The sequence below is a fragment of the Solanum stenotomum genome, chromosome 11 (genome assembly GCF_019186545.1).
Source record: "Solanum stenotomum isolate F172 chromosome 11, ASM1918654v1, whole genome shotgun sequence".
NCBI lineage: Eukaryota > Viridiplantae > Streptophyta > Magnoliopsida > Solanales > Solanaceae > Solanum > Solanum stenotomum.
The window spans coordinates 8,503,757-8,523,394 of record NC_064292.1 but is presented as its reverse complement, the minus strand read 5'-3'; the positions used below and the strand labels follow the sequence as shown (position 1 = coordinate 8,523,394).

Here is a 19,638-nt window from a genome sequence, read left to right as displayed (position 1 = left end):
CCCTCACCCCCAAAAAAAATTAAGTTTGTTTTTAAAAATATTTTCAATTTCAAAAATTATTTTCTACTCTAGTAAAAATAAAAGATATTTCTCAAAAATATTTTTCATTCATAAATCAAACATTAAAAATCTTTTCCTGAAAATATTTTCTACTCACCAACCAAACATGAGAAAATAAGTCAAAAATCAACTTATTTTCTAGGAAAACATTTTCCTTCATACCAAACACACCCTCAACATCAACAGATACAATGTAACTCTATCTACCATGGCTAGAAGGGACCTTATGGTGTTTAACCACTTCATTGACTACTAGGCCATACCCTTGTGTGGATACTTAGAAGCATTTTTTAAAAGTTCGATTAAACACTGTTGTTGCTGCTTAGAAGTGCTTTTTGAATTTATTGATTAAACAAAAATTGTTTATCACCAAAGGGTCGTAACTCTTGTGAAAAGCATCTATGACATGGTTCATTGCTTTAACGGAAAAAAAACTGGATTCATAATTCCAACTTCTACTCCTCCAATATTGTACTGTATTATTGAAGTTTCTGTTTGTGTCATCTAATCTTCCGCAAGTTGAGTTCATTTCACATCCTAAAATAAAGGAGCCAAGTTAGGGTTTTTACCGCTATTTTACTTTGCACGTTCTGGATAGATGTGCATTTTCATAGAGTGAGAGGCAAAAAAGATCAACGAGAGACTAGATCGTTTGATAGTACTAGTAATATTAGTTAGTTAATATATAAAAAGAACGATAAATATATTGTACGTGTAGTTGTGTATTCCTCATTATAAAGTTTTGACATTAAAATCAATATACTCAAATTATTATTTTGGTCAAAATCCAGTGAAGTCTCTATAAACATATGTTAGCGTTTGATTGTGACACGTTTCACAATCTAAATGATGATGCATTCTTCATAAAAAGTCCCATTTCCAAAATGATTTGGGAGCACAAGTTTTTCTTCTTGCACATTTTTTTCACTTCTTTCAAGTTTCTAAACATATCTTGTTGTACGTTGTTTTCGCCTCTTTCAAATCTCAAATCATTTCTTCTAAGCACATTCTATTCATCTCTCTCAAATCTCATGATCCTTTTTTTTTTGTTTTTAGTGATCTTTACCATATTGATGATGAAATTATGAATGACAATATTGATCTATGGACTATTGGAAATGCTTATCAACAAGCTTGGTCGAGACATTTTGGGCATTACAACAACAACGTTGATGCTGCTGATGAGTCGAAAGAAGAAGACGAAGTCGAAGCTTCTTCTAGCGAAGTGTCACACCCTGAGCCTACACCCTGGACGTGGCTGGCGGAAGACTCTAAGCATTAAGAAAGGAATTCAAATGCTAAACAACAGTTGCTAAACAACTTAACTGTCTCAAACTGAACTCATAATGTTTTGAAAATAAACATTTAACTTAGCCAAAATAGCAACTAAAATCTGAACATAAGTCAATAACAAATGATGACAAATGAACTAACATCTAACTGACTATCTATGAGACCTCTAAAACAACTGAGATGGATGTCGGGACAGGCCCACGACATCCTAATGAACTATCTAATACTGAAAGTAAACAAAAGGGATCCTTCGAAATGCAAAAAGACTCACCAACAGACTCTGAACTGCTCACTGGATCAACGATGCGCTGAATACCAATCCTAGTTACCTGCGTCTGCATCATAATACGATGCAGGCCAACTGGCATCGGTACATTGAATGTACGAGTATGCGAGTTGGAATGTTAAACACCATAGGCTTGAAAAGAATCTGAAAGGAACTGAAGAACTTAACTGGCTCAACTCAACTCAACATAACTGAACTCATTTCAATATAAAGCAGTTTAAAACAAGTGCAATATAAAGAAAAATTGTTTAAAACATAATGTCAACTCTATGTGTATGCAAAGATACAAATAACTCTGAGATGTATGTAAAAATACAAATAAACTGATGTATATAAAAATACAAAGTACTACTGTGGGAGTTTCTCTAACCAACAACCATCACATAAGAGCTATTGTGATGATACAGCGATCTCCCTTACGCTGCCAGGGCATCCTACACCCTGCCAAGGGTATAGGATCTAAACTACTAAATGGATCCACTAGTTTTTCTGGAAAGGATTCATCTAAAAAGTATGTCCCTTTTCTACCCATGATGGCTACATGGTTTATGGAGACGTGAGTTATCTGAACTCAAGCTCGTCCCCATATCGGTGCTCAATACTACTCTCAAATAATGATACTAGCTCTTTATGTTTAAAACATACTTCTTTCTGTGATTTGAGATTAGTGCTCAAAAACTTAGTTCAAAGGCTATCTTGGAAATCAAAGTTCCCCCTCTTGCTTCATTTAGAAAGCGATTACTCTTTTCTGAAAATTAGCCCAAAGGCTCTTTGGAAATCTCAGTTTCTTATTTAAATGTGAAAACATTTTAAATCTCTTTGTGAATACTTAGTCCCCATATACTTTTTGAAGAAAAGAACTTCAACTTTACTTTTTACTGAACTCAAAACTTAAGTCTTAAAACAAAGTTAAAACGTTTGCAAAAGACTTTTGGAAAACTTTATGAACTTCTCTTAACTTGACTCTTGACTTCTCTTGACTTTGATCTTAACTACTCTTGACTTGACTCCTAACTGGTCCTTGAATTGAATTATGGATTCAAGGATTGTGATTTGTGATTAGAAAGATCTCATGATGTTTAGGAATGATTTTAGATAGCTAAACATGAGAAAAGACCGAAAACCAATAATTGAGGGTTGGTCCGCAACGCGGAGAAGCTTTTAAAATTTAGTTTCGAAAATGACTTTTGAGGCAAAAGACTCTGTGACGGCTCCACGACGAGAAACGGAAATTCCTGATTCTGGGAACCAGTTCCGCGACGCGCCACCACTGCTAGATTCTGTTCGACGAAATTTCTTCTTCGTTTTTCATCTCTAAACTCCATGAGTTCTTTTCCCAAACACTTAGAATCGATTAAATGTTCAAAGTACATCAGATTCTACTCAAATCGAACCTAAAATCACGGGTTCGGATCAAACATCTCTCCAACGAATTCAACGAAACAAGAATTTAATGGAACTTCAACAAACCCATCAAGAACTCAATTTCTAAGCTTTCAATAACTTAAATTCGCTGAAATAAATCATGATTGGCGCATGGGCGAATTAACCCAATGCTATGTCATCTCACATACCTTGTAGGGATCACCCTCGACGAAATCCAAAAGCTAAACTTTGACGATCTTGACGAATCTTGAACGTTCTTCTCCTTTCTCCTCTTTTCTCCTCTTCTTTTCCCTTCTCTCAAAACCCTAACTTTTTTTTCCAAAAGCGTAAACTGACTAAGTTCAGTTTAGACCCCTAAGTAATTACCAAAAACGAATTAAAATAAAAGGGTAAGAAAAAGACCAAACTATCCTTCAAAAATCCGGATTTGGACTTCCCTTAATCCAACAGACCAACTTCCAAAGAGCCTAACTTACTCATACGAACTCGGAATCGCGCAAACTCGGCAGCGTTGGAAAGATCATTCCAAGAGATTTCCAACCATATCTGGAAGTACACCTAAATCATCCTGAGCTAGGAGTTATGGCCATTTGAAGTTGACCAAAAACTCACTTTTCCTAAACTTAACAAATTCCAGATTTTCAATTCTTTCCAAAAATGACTATTTCCAATTCTTAGCTTCTTCCTAGCTATTTGAAATTGCAAGATGTTACACGAAGAAGATCATACATCGAAGTCGACGTCAACATCAACATCGACATATGCGGATCACAGGAAATCCAAACACCGCAAAGGTCATTTATGAGATATTAGATGAGAATAGTCACTATTTCTTTTATGAAATATTAGATGACAATAGTCACTATTTCTTTTATGAAATATTAGATGACAATAGTCACTATTTGCTTAACAAGCTTCACATTCTACTAGATGAGAAATACTGGTGATAATACAAAGGAAGCTTCGCATTCTACTAGATGACCAATACTAGTAATAATATAAAGGAAGTTTCGCATTCTACTAGATGAGCAATACTAGTAATAATATGAAGGTTAGAATATCTGATGGCTTCAAATTTTTAAAATGTGTATACATGATATGATATATAAAAGATCCAAAGGAAGTATTTGTAGATTTGTAAAAGTGATAGAACATTTTGAGACTTTTCTTAATGTATATAGATAGGATTAATTTCATGTAGTAATAGAATGTAGACCTTTTTTTAATAGATAGATATTATTAGTTTCATGTAATTATTGGAGTGTCTGCTTTAGAGGATAGTTCCAAATATGTACACAGTTTATATTATAAATAGTAAAAAATATTTGTTTGAATTTCAAAATTCGAAAAGAAGAGTATGTTATTATTCTTGTGTACAAGGGAAACTGTTTTACGTGTGATAAAGATTGTTGCTGCTAGTTGAATGAAAATAAATACACAACGAACATTGCCCTAAATTTGTAGATCTTGAAAGGTCCTTCTAGGCTTATATGCATTTGGTTAATAACAAAAACACTTGCTACTAGTATTATCTTTGTCCCATATTAAATGGGAATCTTATTAAAAATATTATTATATTAAATGGGAATCTTATTAGAAATATTATTATTTGATCACTTACTAAATTATGATAGAATTAATTACTTTCTCCGTCCAATAATAATTGTCCACTTTACTTAAAATAGTTGTCCAACAATACTAGTCCAATTTAAAAAATCAAGAGACAATTTATTTTTTGTGTCTATTTTACCCTTGCTATGAAATACTACTATTTTATCATCTAACACATTTCTCAAAACATTAAATTTAATAAAGTCAAAAGATAATATAGTAATATTACCCCTATCATGGGCGGACCCACCCTATATCAAGGGGTGTCATCCGACACTGCTTTGTATATATATAAAAATCTGGAAAAAAATAATTAAAAAAAAATGACACCTTGTACTGCCTTAGCTTGTTAGTTTTGGTGCGCGGCTGGAACGCTATTATTCCCTGAACATTTTTTATTAATACAATGTTGTTATATCAATTATTCATTTATTATTAAATATCGATACCACTCACAAAAAATTTTGCGTACACCACTGACCCCTATTATTTATGAGAAACTTACATAAATATAGTATATTAAAAAAAAATATTACCATTTTGTGTCTTAAGGAGTGTATCAAGTCAATAGTGGACAACTATTGTTGAAAGAGGGAGTAATTTTTTTTTATTTTATCCCTACAATTAATATGGCTTTGGAAGTTTAAACAGATTTTGAAAATCCAAATTTTATTTTTAAGAGGCTAATTAATATGAACAAAAGGCAAAATAGTAAAGTTGATCAATCTATTAATGATTTCTTAACAACCGTGTAAAATAAAACTTAAAAGCCAATTTTATTTTAGAAGCCCTTTTCAGTTTGACCAAGTCATTTACTGTCCTCGAAAATATCATTTCAAAACAAATTACTCCCTCGGTTTCTTTTTATATGTTATCCTTATTATAAATAGTTGGTACATACTCTCTTAGTTCTTTTTTGTATGTCATCCTTACTATAAGTAGTTGATCCATAATACTTGTCATTTCATAAAATCAATGCATAAGTTACAATATTCTTCCTTTTATACCCTTGATAGTTAATTAATCTTGAAAATAGATAGTGTTTGATCAACCTAGAAAAACTAATAAGTAAATAATGTTCACTGTAATTAGTTCACACATTGATTAATTACTGTTACCATTGCATTACTCTATAAAATCTAATTTGAAAAAGAAATTTCAACAAACAAATTAAAAATAAAAGATGATTTATTTATCATTTATTGAAAAGTTAAAAAAACATTAAATAAGAATAGAATTGTAAACCAACTTAATTTCTTAATGCAAGTGAAATCTAAAAAAGGCGATATAAAAAGAAACAAAGGGAGTAACACTCCCTCCGTCAAACAACAGTTGTCCACAATATTATCGATTCCAAAAAATGTGTCTGAAAACACGTAAATGCTTTAATTGTAAAATCAATTTCAAATACCAATGTTATTCATCATTTGATATTCAGCTTGTGTTTGGTATGAAAAAAAAATCGAAAAATATTTTCTAAAAAAATAAATAAATTCGTTATTTTTTTTTAGGTCAGTACAAAAAAGGGACGTAGTAGGGTGTGGGATGATGAGGATGATAGTTATGGGAGTGGTAAAGAAGAGGTGTGTTGGAAGGTTAGAGGGTTAAAGGATACAATCAACGTGGAATACTATTTATGAAATTTCTTTTCTCTACTTCGACTAACAAGGTAATTTTTCAAAATTTATGACCAACTGAACATGAAAAAAATTATAGAATATTGCTAAACACACCCTTGATCACTTGATGGATACTTTCAATCAACTAACAAACAGGCTCTTAAATTTTGTACCTTTTTTTTGGCTTAAAAAGATTTTCTTTAATATACAGTTAATAAGGTAGCTAGTAATACAACAGATATTTAATAAAAAGCAGTAGAAAGAGTAAAACTAACCCGCACCGGGTGTTACCCTCACCGGGTGTATACACCCAGTGCAGGTATGTTTTTTCCCAGTAGAACACAGGGGAGGAGCCCGTACCCGCATAATTTTAAAAAAAACTAAGGCTTTAACCCACATTGCCCCGCCCCATTGCCATCCCTACTTGACGGGTTAAGATGGGTTGAACAAATAAATGAATTAATGCCCAAACCTTGTCCAAAGTTCATTTGGATCAAGATGGACTTGATCAAAACAAGATAAATAATAGGTTGTAGCCCAACTTGACCCTAATGATGCAAACCAAGTTGCATTAAGACCTTTCACAAGGAGCCAAGCTCGAGACCTACAAGCTCTTCAACGATTATTCATAAAGAGGGACGCGCTTGAGCACACCTTAATATCACATCGGGGGCTCAATGTTATGGTCATTGGGTTAGAAGACGAAAGGAGGACAAAGAAGCGGGATGTGCTCAAAGCTGTATTCTTAGTTCTGTACAATACCATTGACCTTCACTGTTATCATATGGACTAACTGAACCTATTTGCACACTTTAACCTCAAATATGTCATTTCATCCTACTGTATCTTTGATAACATATCAAATCACATCAAAACAAACCAAACTCAGAAATTAATGCAACCATTAGGAAAGGAAATAAGACAAGTATGCAAAACTAATAACCTCTTTACATGGTCTCCTAAACTAAAACTACGGTAACCGGACAACCATAAACTTACTGAACAACTTCTAATCCTAGTTCTAAGTTCATCCATCTCTGTACAAAAGGGAAGATGCAAGTCTCCAAGCAAATGCTGAAACACTGCTATGCTCGTCGCCTCTATTGCTCCCTTTAACACTAAAGTAAAAAGCCAAGAATGAATTGCCGCCCAGCTTTAAAAGCCAAGAAATGAAACAATACCTGTAAACTCTCGTGTACATACTCGAGCCTCGTTGCAGTGCAAGAGCTAGTTTAGACATGAACGTATCTCCAATTACTTGCCAGAAAAACCTCCTTCCCTGCTTTCAGCAGACTGGTACTCATCTTTCGATTCTTGAAAGCTACTTTGATTGCCACAACTGCTACCATTTGAGTAAGACTGCTGAAGCTCGGCCAACCTTCCATTTTCATGTCTCTTTTGAATATCAGCAGCATTGAACTGCAAAGGTTCAGAACCCGATGAACTCACAGAACCAGTACCCTTAGAAGCATCTGTCTTTTTGGCAAAACGTCCTCCCGAGGCCCTTACCCTCCTCAGTGCATGCTGATGTCGAGACTCGTGAAGATATGGCTGTAACACAAGGAAAGGAGGGTGTGTCAAAAACTTTGAAAATACAGTAGATCATCAAACTTCAGAAATGCCTACTAATGGCATCACATTATATACGACATGAGGGACCTACTAAAATAACAAATATCAAGCCTGAATGTTGTGCCTCCATTCCTCCCAGTCTTCTGACTTCCTGATAGTTATAGCAAGGGATACAAGTAAAAGTATTTGTGCGAAACTGATGGCACAAGACTTCCCTGCAATGAACTAAAACTCATGCAAGAGCTGGAATAAGAAAGTGGAGGGGAACGACAGCCAATAGTGAGCAAAAGTATTGCATATCAGATTTTATAGTATTATTTTAAAAAAACAGTGCAATAAGGTGTAGTGGGTTGGATTAAGGGGCACTAACTGCTATACACTATTTATTTTGCTTGAAGTAGAGAAAATCATCAGTTCTTACACCCCCCTCTGCTAAAATATAAAATTCTTCATAATGCAGAGTTCCCTTACATGCCCACTGCCCAACCAGTCAGATAATATGGAAATCCATTCAGGCATAAGTTAAATCTGCCTCAGCACCAATTGGAATAGGTACAAGCACTTGGCCAAAGTTCCATATATCTCCAGAAGACTGATTCATGTAGTAAGTTCTCGTAAAAAGGTGGCAAACGAATTACGGACAATGAGGAGAAGAAGATTGAAAGAGTGACCCCATGAGAGGGCACAAACTAACCTTTCTACCCTTTATCTGCTTCTTTTCAAGTTCTGCTTTAGCACGTGACTGTCTTCGCTGCAGGATCCTTCGATACTGCTTAGCATTTACATAAACTGGCTCTTGAGCCATTTCTTGTGGCAAGGGCATCCTTGCATAGTGCATATCAAGTACATGAGGAGGAACCTGAATAGTACAACAGCTGGTAAGGACTTCTAAAGAAAATCTCACCATAGATTAGAGCTAAGACTAAATAATCTGGCTAATGAGCATGTTGAGTTTCCCCACCAACCAGATAATACCTTAGCACAACTGACATCATGATATCTTTCCATATCATGTTTCAGTTGTTTTTATATGTTCTATTTTGTTCTTTTAATAAACATGGAGCAGAAGGACTATTGGAGAATTCATTTTGCGAGCCTCAATATGTTGAGCAATGTAAAAACAGGTCATAATGCACAATAGAGCTTTTTTGTACAGAATGCTTAATATGGACCAATTGTTTCACAAGGGATTCTCAATTGTAACATGTCATAGGAGTAGAGTCATTCATGAAGCAAAGATCAAGCTAGAGGCATCTAGTTCCAATGAGATTCAGGTTTCTATACTGAAAACGAGAGGGGGCCATTTATAACAATGATTTTCATATGAAATTTCACGCCTATTAATTAGGATGAACTGTGGTCCTGTAAAGAAGTGCTATATAGATTATAGTTGACCAAGTTGTTGACTTAAATATGGTATCAAAACCTTCCCACCCAAAAACCAAGAGATCCTAACTCCCTTTTTACTCTCTTCTTTTTTAGATTCCCCTTCTGCCCAATAGCACAAGCTCCCTTTATTAAACCATTTCCGGCAGCTAATGCCACTAGAAATTCTTAGATTTCTTATATTATGATATTGAACTTGGTTAAATCTATCTCAATTGCTCTGGTTGGAACTTTAATTGAAGCCACTCAAATGACAGTGTCCGCAATATCCAATAATTGTGCTGGAATTGTGCATCCGTAGCACCATTAAGGTGATATACAACTTTGGACCAAAAAACTTCCAGAATAAATAGGTCATCCCAGTCTTCCTGAACAATAATGGTGAAAGTAATATACTTCAAAATATATTACAAGCTCCTGGAAGCAAGTGGTGTCGAGAAGGTGAGTGTTTCTAAAGCATCACTTAAGTGGCAAGAAGCTAGTAGAGGCTCAAGAGAGGACCAAGACAAATCTGATTTCACACTTTTCAAGCACTGATGTGTTTTGGTCCAGAAAGATATTATACTAAAGTCCCACACATTAGCAGCAAGATCAACATTATTGAACGAAGCATGAGGTAACCTCTCTCTTTTAAGAGCTTAGATAAAATATTATTGTTAGAATAGAAATAAGTATTTCCTACTTAGAATAGAAATAAGAATAGGAATAGGAATAGGAATAAGAATAGGAATCCTAGTTGGAAAAGGATTCCAATGTAGTGTCTATAAATAGGGTCTCAATGTAACTATTTAGATACACAATTCAATAATATTTTTCGTATATATTTTCTCACATGGTATCAGAGCATTGGTGAGAACAAACAAGTCACCGTATGTCTGTCAATTACCGGTGACTGTTGGGTCTGATTTTGTTATTCTTTTTTCTTTCTGTGGGTGTTGTGCGAAAACCAACACCACCACGAGGCTCGGAAAGCCCCCGCGACCAAACCCCAGCCAAAACCACCGGAAAACACCACCCCACGCGCTCTCACGCGCCGATCGGAGGTGGTACTTTCCGGCGAGATTTGTCTCACGCGCCGGCGCGTGAGGGCTTTTCTGTGCATATTTTTTGAACTTTTTTTTGACAGTTGGGGTCGTCCAGCCATTCCGACCAGGCCCATACTATTTTTGACCAGATCCGATCGCCGGAATTAGGGTTCCGGCTATTTCCAGGCAGTTTCCGGCGACTTTTCTTCAAGATTTGAATTTTCCAAGACAAATTTAGCATAATGTCTTTTGGGTGTGATGTTTTTGGTTCAAAAAATATGGGGATTGGAAGTTCTAGCCCTATAATCACTTCAGAACTTTTATTGGGAAGTTCAAACTATTTATCTTGGGCTTCCTCGGTTGAGTTGTGGTGCAAGGGTCAAGGTGTCCAAGATCACTTAACGAACAAGACTTATGTGGTAGATGTAAAGGCAAAGATTAGTGAGGAAGATGCAAAAGCCAAAGCACAATGGGAGAAAGTAGATGCTCAATTATGTAGTCTCCTATGGCGTTCTATTGATTCCAAGTTGATGCCCTTGTTTCGCCCATTCCAGACGTGTTATACAGTTTGGGAAAAGGCTCGTGCTTTATACACTAATGACATATCTTGATTCTATGATGTGATATCTCGATTGAGCAACTTAAATAAACAAGAATCCGATATGTCTACTTACTTGGGACAGGTACAGGCAGTCATGGAGGAATTTGACACGTTGATGTCAGTTATTACGAATGTTGAAAAATAACAAGCACACAGACAAACATTGTTTCTAGTTCTTACTCTTGCTAGACTTCCTCCTGATCATGATTTTGTACGTGATCGGATTTTAGCTAGCCCTACAGTTCCTACAATCAATGAATTATTCTCTCGTCTCCTTCATCTTGCGGCACCTCCCGGTCACAAAGTAATTTCATCACCCACTGTTGACTCCTCTATTCTCGCATCTCAAACCTTTGAAAAGCGTACATATCAGTCTATGGAGAATCGGCGAGGGGGACGGCGTTTTGGGAAACCTCGATCCAAATGTAGTCATTGTCATAAGCCTGAACACACTCGTGCTATGTTTTCTCATAGTACTGAGGGTCGTTCAGAGTCTATTTTTCCATTAGTTCATTTTGATATTTGGGGTCCTAGTAGAGTCAGTTCCACCTTAGGATTTCGTTATTTTGTTAGTTTCATTGATGATTATTCAAAATGTACTTGGGTTTTCTTAATGAAAGATCGTTCTGAGTTATTTTCTATTTTCAAAAGTTTCTTTGCTGAAATACAAAATCAGTTTGGTGTTTCTATTTGTACTTTTCATAGTGATAATGCCTTAGAATACTTATCCTCCCAATTTCAGGAGTTTATGACTCACCAAGGCATTATGCACCAGACTACTTGCCCATACACCCCTCAACAAAACGGTGTAGCTGAAAGAAAAAAATCGGCATCTTATTAAGACCGCTTGTACTCTTCTCCTTGAATCCAATGTTCCGTTGCGTTTTTGGGGAGATGCAGTTCTTACGTCTTGTTATTTGATAAATAGAATGCCCTCTTCTTCTATTCAGAATCAGGTTCCACATTCCATACTGTTTCCTCAGTCACATCTCTATCCTATCCCTCCTCGTGTCTTTGGGAGCACATGCTTTGTTCATAACTTAGCCCCAGGAAAAGAAAAATTAGCTCCTCGTGCCCTCAAATGTCTTTCTTGGTTACTCTCGAGTCCAAAAAGGGTATCGTTGTTATTCACATAATCTTCATCGATACCTTATGTCCGCTGATGTTACATTTTTTTGAGTCTCAGCCTTACTATACATCTTCTGATCATCCTGATGTATCTATGGTCTTTACCCATACCTCAGATTTTACCTGTGCCAACCTTTGAGGAATCTACGGTTACTTCTACATCTCCAGTTGTAGTGCCACCACTACTAACTTATCATCGCCGTCCACGTCCAACCCTAGTCCTAGATGATTCATGTCATGCGCCGGACCTTGCTCCTACTGCGGACTTGCCTCCTCCTAGCCAACCGCTTGCACTTCAAAAAGGTATACGATCCACTCGAAATACTAGCCCACATTATACCTTCTTAGGTTATCATCGTCTATCATCACCCCATTATGCATTTGTGTCGTCTTTGTCCTCTATTTTCATTCCTAAGACTACAGGTGAAGCACTTTCTCATTCTGGATGGAGGCATGCTATGGTTGATGAGATGTCTGCTTTACATAAGAGTGGTACTTGGGAGCTGGTCTCCTTTCCTGCAGGTAAATCTATTGTTAGTTGTCGTTGGGTTTATGCAGTCAAAATTGGTCCAGACGGTCAGGTTACTTAAGGCTCGCCTTGTTGCCAAAGGGTATACTCAGATATTTGGGCTAGATTATAGTGACACTTTCGCTCCTGTGGCTAACATAGCATTTGTTCGTCTTTTTCTATCTATGGCTGTCGTTCGTCATTGGCCTCTTCATCAGTTGGACATTAAGAATGCTTTTCTGCATGGTGATCTTGAGGAAGAAGTCCATATGGAGCAATCACCTGGTTTTGTTGCTCAGGGGAGTCTAGTAGCCTTGTATGTCGATTGCGTAAGTCACTCTATGGTCTGAAACAATCTCCTCGAGCTTGGTTTGGGAAGTTCAGCACAGTAATTCAGGAGTTTGGCATGACTCGTAGTGGAGCTGATCACTCTGTGTTTTATCAGCATTCTGCACCAAGTCGATGTATCTATTTGGTTGTTTACGTTGATGATATTGTTATCACCGGTAATGATCAAGATGGTATCACCGATTTGAAGCAACATCTCTTTAAGCACTTCCAAACTAAAGACCTTGGCAGATTGAAGTATTTTCTAGGTATTGAGGTTGCTCAGTCTAGATCCGGGTATTGTTATTTCTCAACGCAAGTATGCCTTAGACATTCTTGAGGAGATAGGAATGATGGGATGTAGACCTATTGACACTCCTATGTATCCGAATGTTAAACTCCTTCCAGGACAGGGGGAGCCACTTAGTAATCCTGAAAGGTATAGACGGCTTGTTGGAAAGTTGAATTATCTCACAGTGACTAGACCTGACATCTCTTTTCCTGTGAGTGTTGCAGTTTATGACTTCCCCTTGTGATAGTCATTGGGAAGCAGTTGTTCGTATTCTACGATATATAAAGTCAGCTCCCGATAAAGGACTACTCTTTGAGGATCAAGTCCATGAGCATATCATTGGATATACAGACGCTGATTGGGCAGGATCACCCTCTGACATCCGGATATTGTGTTTTAGTAGGAGGTAATTTGGTGTCGTGGAAAAGTAAGAAACAGAATGTGGTTGCTTGATCTAGTGCAGAATCAGAATATCGAGCAATGGCGACAACAACTTATGAGCTAGTTTGGATCAAACAGTTGCTGGGAGAACTAAAATTTGGCAAAATTGATCAGATGGAACTTGTGTGTGATAATCAAGCGGCTCTTCATATCGCATCAAATCCAGTGTTTTATGAAAGGACTAAGCACATTGAGATTGGCTGTCACTTTGTCAGAGAAAAGATACTCTCGGGAGATATTGTTACGAAATTTGTTAAGTCAAATGATCAGCTTGCAGATATCTTCACCCAAGTCCCTCACATGTCCTCGTATTAATTACATCTGTAACAAACTAGGTACTTATGATTTGTATGCACCAGCTTGAGGGGGAGTGTTAGAATAGAAATAAGTATTTCCTACTTGGAATAGGAATAGGAATAGGAATAAGAATAGGAATCCTAGTTGGAAAAGGATTTCAATGTAGTGTCTATAAATAGGGTCTCAATGTAACTATTTAGATACACAATTCAATAATATTTTTCTCATATATTTCTCACAATTATAATACACAAATCAAAGAATGAAAATTTGACTTAAAATATTTAAATACGTGTATACCAAAGGCTGGCCAAAGGCTGTCATCATCCCGCCATAGTATGGATCAACATATGGGTTTGGAGCACAAGCCTGGTAGCCAATCAAACAGAATCACTTCCACATGAGTCATAAGACATTTATCAATGAAGTAACTCACCAAAAATGATAATTGTAACAGATCTCAAAACCCATAAAAATGGTCAAACATACAATAGAGTGCCCAACAAGTTCAAGCTGCTGGGGCTGTGCTAGGCTTCCATCAAGTCTTGGAGGTATGGCTGGAGCAGCTGGCTGAAAATTCTGATCCGCTTTCCCATAACTCCCATCTGATCTTGAAAATAGATCTCATTAGTACCAGTCACATAATCCATACATTAAGGAATTAGTTGCGCACCTAGTGTAAGTGGATAAAAAGTAACCTTTCTCTACAAGTTTGAACTTTAAGATGCAGGGTGTACTTTTTTCTTCATCTCAGAAATTTTAGGATTCAGTAACATTGATAGGAGTTTCAGTACAGCATGAAAAATGTGTAAATATGGTATAGACATACAATACCATATATGCATAATAAAAAAAACAAGTTATAGGGTTGGGATCCCCTCCAATAAAGATCAATGCAGTCTTTGATTAATAACATTTTTCTGTCTACAAATTAAAGGTTTGGATTGTAATCCTCTTTTTTATTCTCTCTCATTATCACCCACTTCCCAACATTAATTTACGTTCATCTTTATGTACAATTCTCTTCTAGTCTTAAGTTTTCCCAATGAACATAACGACGGAGTCTCACTATATCTGGCTGCCGGAATTTGGTTTCAGTGGCAGAGCCACAGAGGCTACCTCACCTTCCCAAGCTTTTTTTTTTCAATTTCAAAAAAAAAAACATATATAAAATAGATGAAAGATCAAACCAAATCCTTAGCATCTCACTATCCACATACATACAAAAATTGCTTTTGCACAATGAAGTTGAAGCTGGTATGATAAGAAAGAGGACTCAGTTGCAAATGGGTTTAGGGCAGTGAAATTCTAGGGAAGAAAGAACAAAACTTTTCTGAAATCGCAGCGAAATAATATAAATAGAAATTGGAGGTAAGCAATGGTACTGGAATTGCAGTAAAAGCTGCACTTTTAGAGAGACGGAATGGCATATTTAGTAAAAGAAAAACAGGATTCGGAAATTGATGACGGTGGAATATGGAATTGCAACGTAAGCCTATAATTTATAGATAGACACGGGTCCTAAATCATAGACTCCATTGATCATTACCGGAGGGGATCCAAGGGGCTATAGTAACCCAGTTTTCAATTATTTTTTTGTTAAGACCCATTTATACTGGAGAGGATCCAAAGGGTCACACTAAATCAGTTTTCAATTTTTATTTTTATTTTGCTCACACATTTTTATTAGTATGTCAAATAAGCTTTAGTTTTAAGTTGTGGTAAAAAACTGGCAGATTCTTTTGTTCTTCTAGATCTTGCTATAACAAAAAAGGAACTCTACATGTGGCTTACACTTACTTATGACCCTATCAAATAAATAAGGTGTTCCATCACATTTTAGATGCTCAATCCATCTGCAACTAGCAAGAAACCCCTAACATCCACCCTTCACTGTTATTCGTTACTCCCACCAGGAAAAAGCAAGGAAATGCTAGTCTCCCTACTCGGTTTCTTTAAACTTCCTGCCAACCTACAAAACTCTGTCTAAATTCAAAAGGAGTAGCTTCATAAATCTATGTTTGCTTGATGGAAGCAGAAAAAAATGGTTTTTGTTCTTCATAATATGTGATAGCCCCCAAGGCCTAGCTCAAGTGGCAAAAGGTGGAGGATTTGTGGCTTAGGTCGCAGGTTCAAGCCCCACACCATGCAAAGCGAAGCCCGGTATTTAAGTGGAGAAGGGTAGAGGGGCGGGCCCATTATCCACCGAGTTTAGAAGGCTGTGATTGGTCCAAAGGGCGGGTCACAGACGGATTTCTCGGTTATCAAAAAAAAAAAAATATGTGATAGTTTCTATAAATCAGGTACCCATCTTCTCCTTTTTCCTTCTTTGTGTTCTGCTTTGTCTGCCTCATCTTCTTCTTCTTCTTCTTCTCATTCTCTGTTTCACCTTCATTGATCAATGAACCCCCACTGAATGTTGATTGAATCTGCTACGAAATTCCCTAGATGTACTGTGTCAACATGATACTGGTCGCCAAAGAAAATTGAAGACTCCATGCAACAGAGGATGGTTTACACAATTAATGAATTTACGGTCATGAGTAACTGGTGTGTGAAAGCTGACCCGAACACCAGTCATCAAAAAAACAAATTATTATTTGTTACATATTATATTATATTATATTATGCTCACACATTTATTAATGGTTTCCCGGTGCTTGTACCCATACCATCACCCTCAAATACTATAATGACAAATCTGATTCTATATCTTCACCCATATCAATTGCTTGCAACCAAGCAACATAGGTTTTCCTATGGAAGAGTTTAATCTTTTAATCAACTTCTATTTGATTGCTTGTGCTATAAATCACTAAGAAAAAAGACATAAAGACTCCACAAGGAAGTGTATTTTCAGGCACTTCCCTTACCTGGAAACCATGTGATACCAAAGTAATAATAAGATCAATAACATATTTTACTAGATGCAGTTAGCAAAAAAAAAATGTTTTCAAAAAAGTTAAAAGGTCAGTGAAATGCTTGTCATGTGCACCAACATATTTAACATGTATAGTACTATCAATGAGATTGCTCTTCAAAAAATGGATTAAGCAAATACAATTTGGGCAGACAACAAAGGACTATTACTTGGTACTTCTCACAAAAGGTAAAAAAGCCAGACTCTGTCTCTCTATCAATGATCATGATTATTTTATCATTAGCAACATTAAAAATTGAAGATGTACCTGCATGCAAAGGTACGATACTTTGCGATTTTTCAGGAGCATCATCATCTTCCTCATTGATTCCACCATCAGACTGTGATTGGCCATCCACAGATTGTTCCAATGATGATGAATCTGATGCATTTTCCCGCATCAACCCAGGGGAAACAGGATTATAAACAGCACTATTCCACCAAGGTTCAGGATATACAGTGGAACGTGGAACATTATATGCATTGGTTTCCTCCCGATTTGTGCTTTTGGAATTTGATGGCATACTGCTGTAGTTTTACTCAGAGAGTTCCACAATACGAGTATCCTAATTGCAAAGACAAGTAACCAGTTCAGGGAATTTATTTAAAGAGGACCACCTCCATATGCATTATGCAGTTCTAGCTACTGAAAACCACACATGCAGATGTCTTCTAAATCGACACTTAAATGGAGGATACATGGGATTCACTGACTAGCGTTTAACAATCATGGCCTTCATTTTCACTTGAAGAGAACACTCTGACCTTTTCAAATCTACTGTAAATTAGGTATGTAAATTACTAGAACTACGAGGAATCTTGGCAGACTTCACACGATTGACAATAGAAGGAAAAAGACATCATTTTATCTTGACTAATTTCTTATTTTTTGAACTAGTGGTGTTGGCACCACTTGCTCACACATCGACTATTACACGAGTACTTACTACCCTCCACCAATGTAGCTACTAAGTAAAACCTACCCACCACCAAGACTTAGGTAAACAAGAAAAAGTCACCTGGCATGTTTGGTCTCTTGTCTCTGTTGAGACTTGAAACGTCTCCATAGTTTTCATCTCATTTCAATGACTCTCTCAGATACCTTAATCCTGGAAAATTCACCCAAGGGAAAATAAAAAATAAAATTGCCGGTCCTCCCGGCAAACCCCACCTCAGCTCCAAAGACAATATTGTTAAGAGGTTCATTTGAGGAGCGTTTAGACCTTGAAGGTACGTGAATATCAAACTGGGCACTCATCTCACTTGAGCAGCACTTTTTAGTGCAGGTTCGATTCACTAAGGTGTGCCTCATCATCAGCAAACCCTACCTAGAAATCAGTGGTACTAGACAATCTATATCTTGGCAAAGTAACATAAATTGTCAAAGTAATAGTTTTGAACTTACTTTACATGCTTTATTTGACATATTTCACTTATTTAGTTACTTTTTCTTGCATTACATGTTCGTGCTTGTGCGTTTATGGAATTTTTTTTTCATTGCCCATATCTTTATTAAACACTCTTTAATTGCAATTAAACCCCAACGAGCTTTTGCCACTTTCTATGCTTTTTGCTTTTGACAACACTTCTTGCAACTAGTAAAGAATTAGTAACCCCTATTGATAGAATTATCACATGTCTCAACTTGTCACAACAAATCACACATCCTCTCAACCTCATCTCAAAATTCAAGAATTGTCTACACTCAATAATAAGAGAAACTAATCAAACGAGAATTCGTGCCCTCGTAGAAGCTTTCATATAGAGCTTCTTCATGCACAATATCTTTCAAAGAGATATTATAATTATTCTTTATTCCAATTATAGTAATTCAAGATTGAAACACCCAATATCCCCAACAGAGCATGAGCACAAGTGGATTAGAAAAACCCAAACCCACAACTTCTGACACCAATCCCATAATCAAATACATAAAGATATTGCTTTTTTCAAGAATTCAGAAATACCCATTTAATCAAAGAGGGAATACAGAAACAACATCATATCAAAAACACATAAAGATTGTAACTTTTCAAGAAATAAGAGTTGCCCTATTTTCAAGAACAACAACAACAAAGATAAAACATGGATTTCAACAGAAACACATAAAGATTGTATCTTTTTGAAGAAAATCCAATACCCATTTCGTGAAAAAGCTGAAATCATGATAATTTGAAGAAAATAAGAAATACCCAATTCAAGAAACTTACCTGCACGTAGGAGGAATGAGAGAGGAGAGAAGTGAGGAGTGATTAGTGATTGGTAATAGACACAAGCCGTAGAATTTTGGGTAGAAAAAAAGGGGAAAATTGAGTAGTCAATGAGGTTTTTGACAAAATAATAATAATTATTATTATTAAGGATAAAATGAGATACTATTTTTAGAGTACGTAAATTGATGATGCAAAGAGATGAAAGTGGTAGAGAGTTGATGTGATAGAGTCACATGTGGAAAGATCTAGAATATGTACCTCTCATCTGTACATGTCCAAAACATTATAGGTTTCTTTTTCCTCTTTCTTGTGCTTTTCATTTTAACTAAACTAAAAATAAAATAAAGTTTTACAAAAAAAAGTGTCAAAACTCAAAATATAAATACCTTAAAAATATTATTAAGAAAATAAGATATTACTCGGGGTGTGTTTGGTAGGAAGGAAAATGTTTTCTTGAAAAATAAGTGATTTTCTTACTTGCTTTCTTGTGTGTTTGGTAAGTAAGAAGACGATGTTATCCCAAGAGCATTTAGATATAAATCGAAAAAATTAATGTAACACCAGATCTAAAAATACAATAATAAAAAATTGGGGTCTAGGTCGAGAGTAAGATATGGGGTAGGGGCCAGGGTTGAGAGTTAGGGTCAAGGTCTAAAGTAGAAGATTAAGTAAG

At 36.1% G+C, this 19,638-nt stretch overlaps 1 protein-coding gene across 2 annotated transcripts; it reads right to left on the bottom strand.

The window, feature by feature from the left end:
- Positions 1–7,122: 7,122 nt before the first annotated feature.
- LOC125844069 (nuclear transcription factor Y subunit A-1-like) lies at positions 7,123–19,095 on the bottom strand. Of its 2 annotated transcripts, XR_007444106.1 has the most exons (7): positions 18,963–19,095; positions 17,021–17,318; positions 14,322–14,437; positions 14,133–14,201; positions 8,522–8,686; positions 7,437–7,806; positions 7,123–7,373 (listed from the first exon to the last, which is right to left on the bottom strand). XR_007444106.1 is itself a non-coding variant. In XM_049523310.1 (6 exons), the coding sequence occupies exons 2-6, from the start codon at positions 17,274–17,276 to the stop codon at positions 7,510–7,512; spliced, it is 903 nt and encodes a 300-aa protein (XP_049379267.1). In that variant the 5' UTR covers positions 17,277–17,318; positions 18,963–19,095; the 3' UTR covers positions 7,123–7,509. The 2 variants fall into 2 exon arrangements, 1 of the variants encoding a protein (XP_049379267.1); XM_049523310.1 differs by having other exon boundaries at positions 7,123–7,806.
- Between the last annotated feature and the right edge of the window lie 543 nt (positions 19,096–19,638).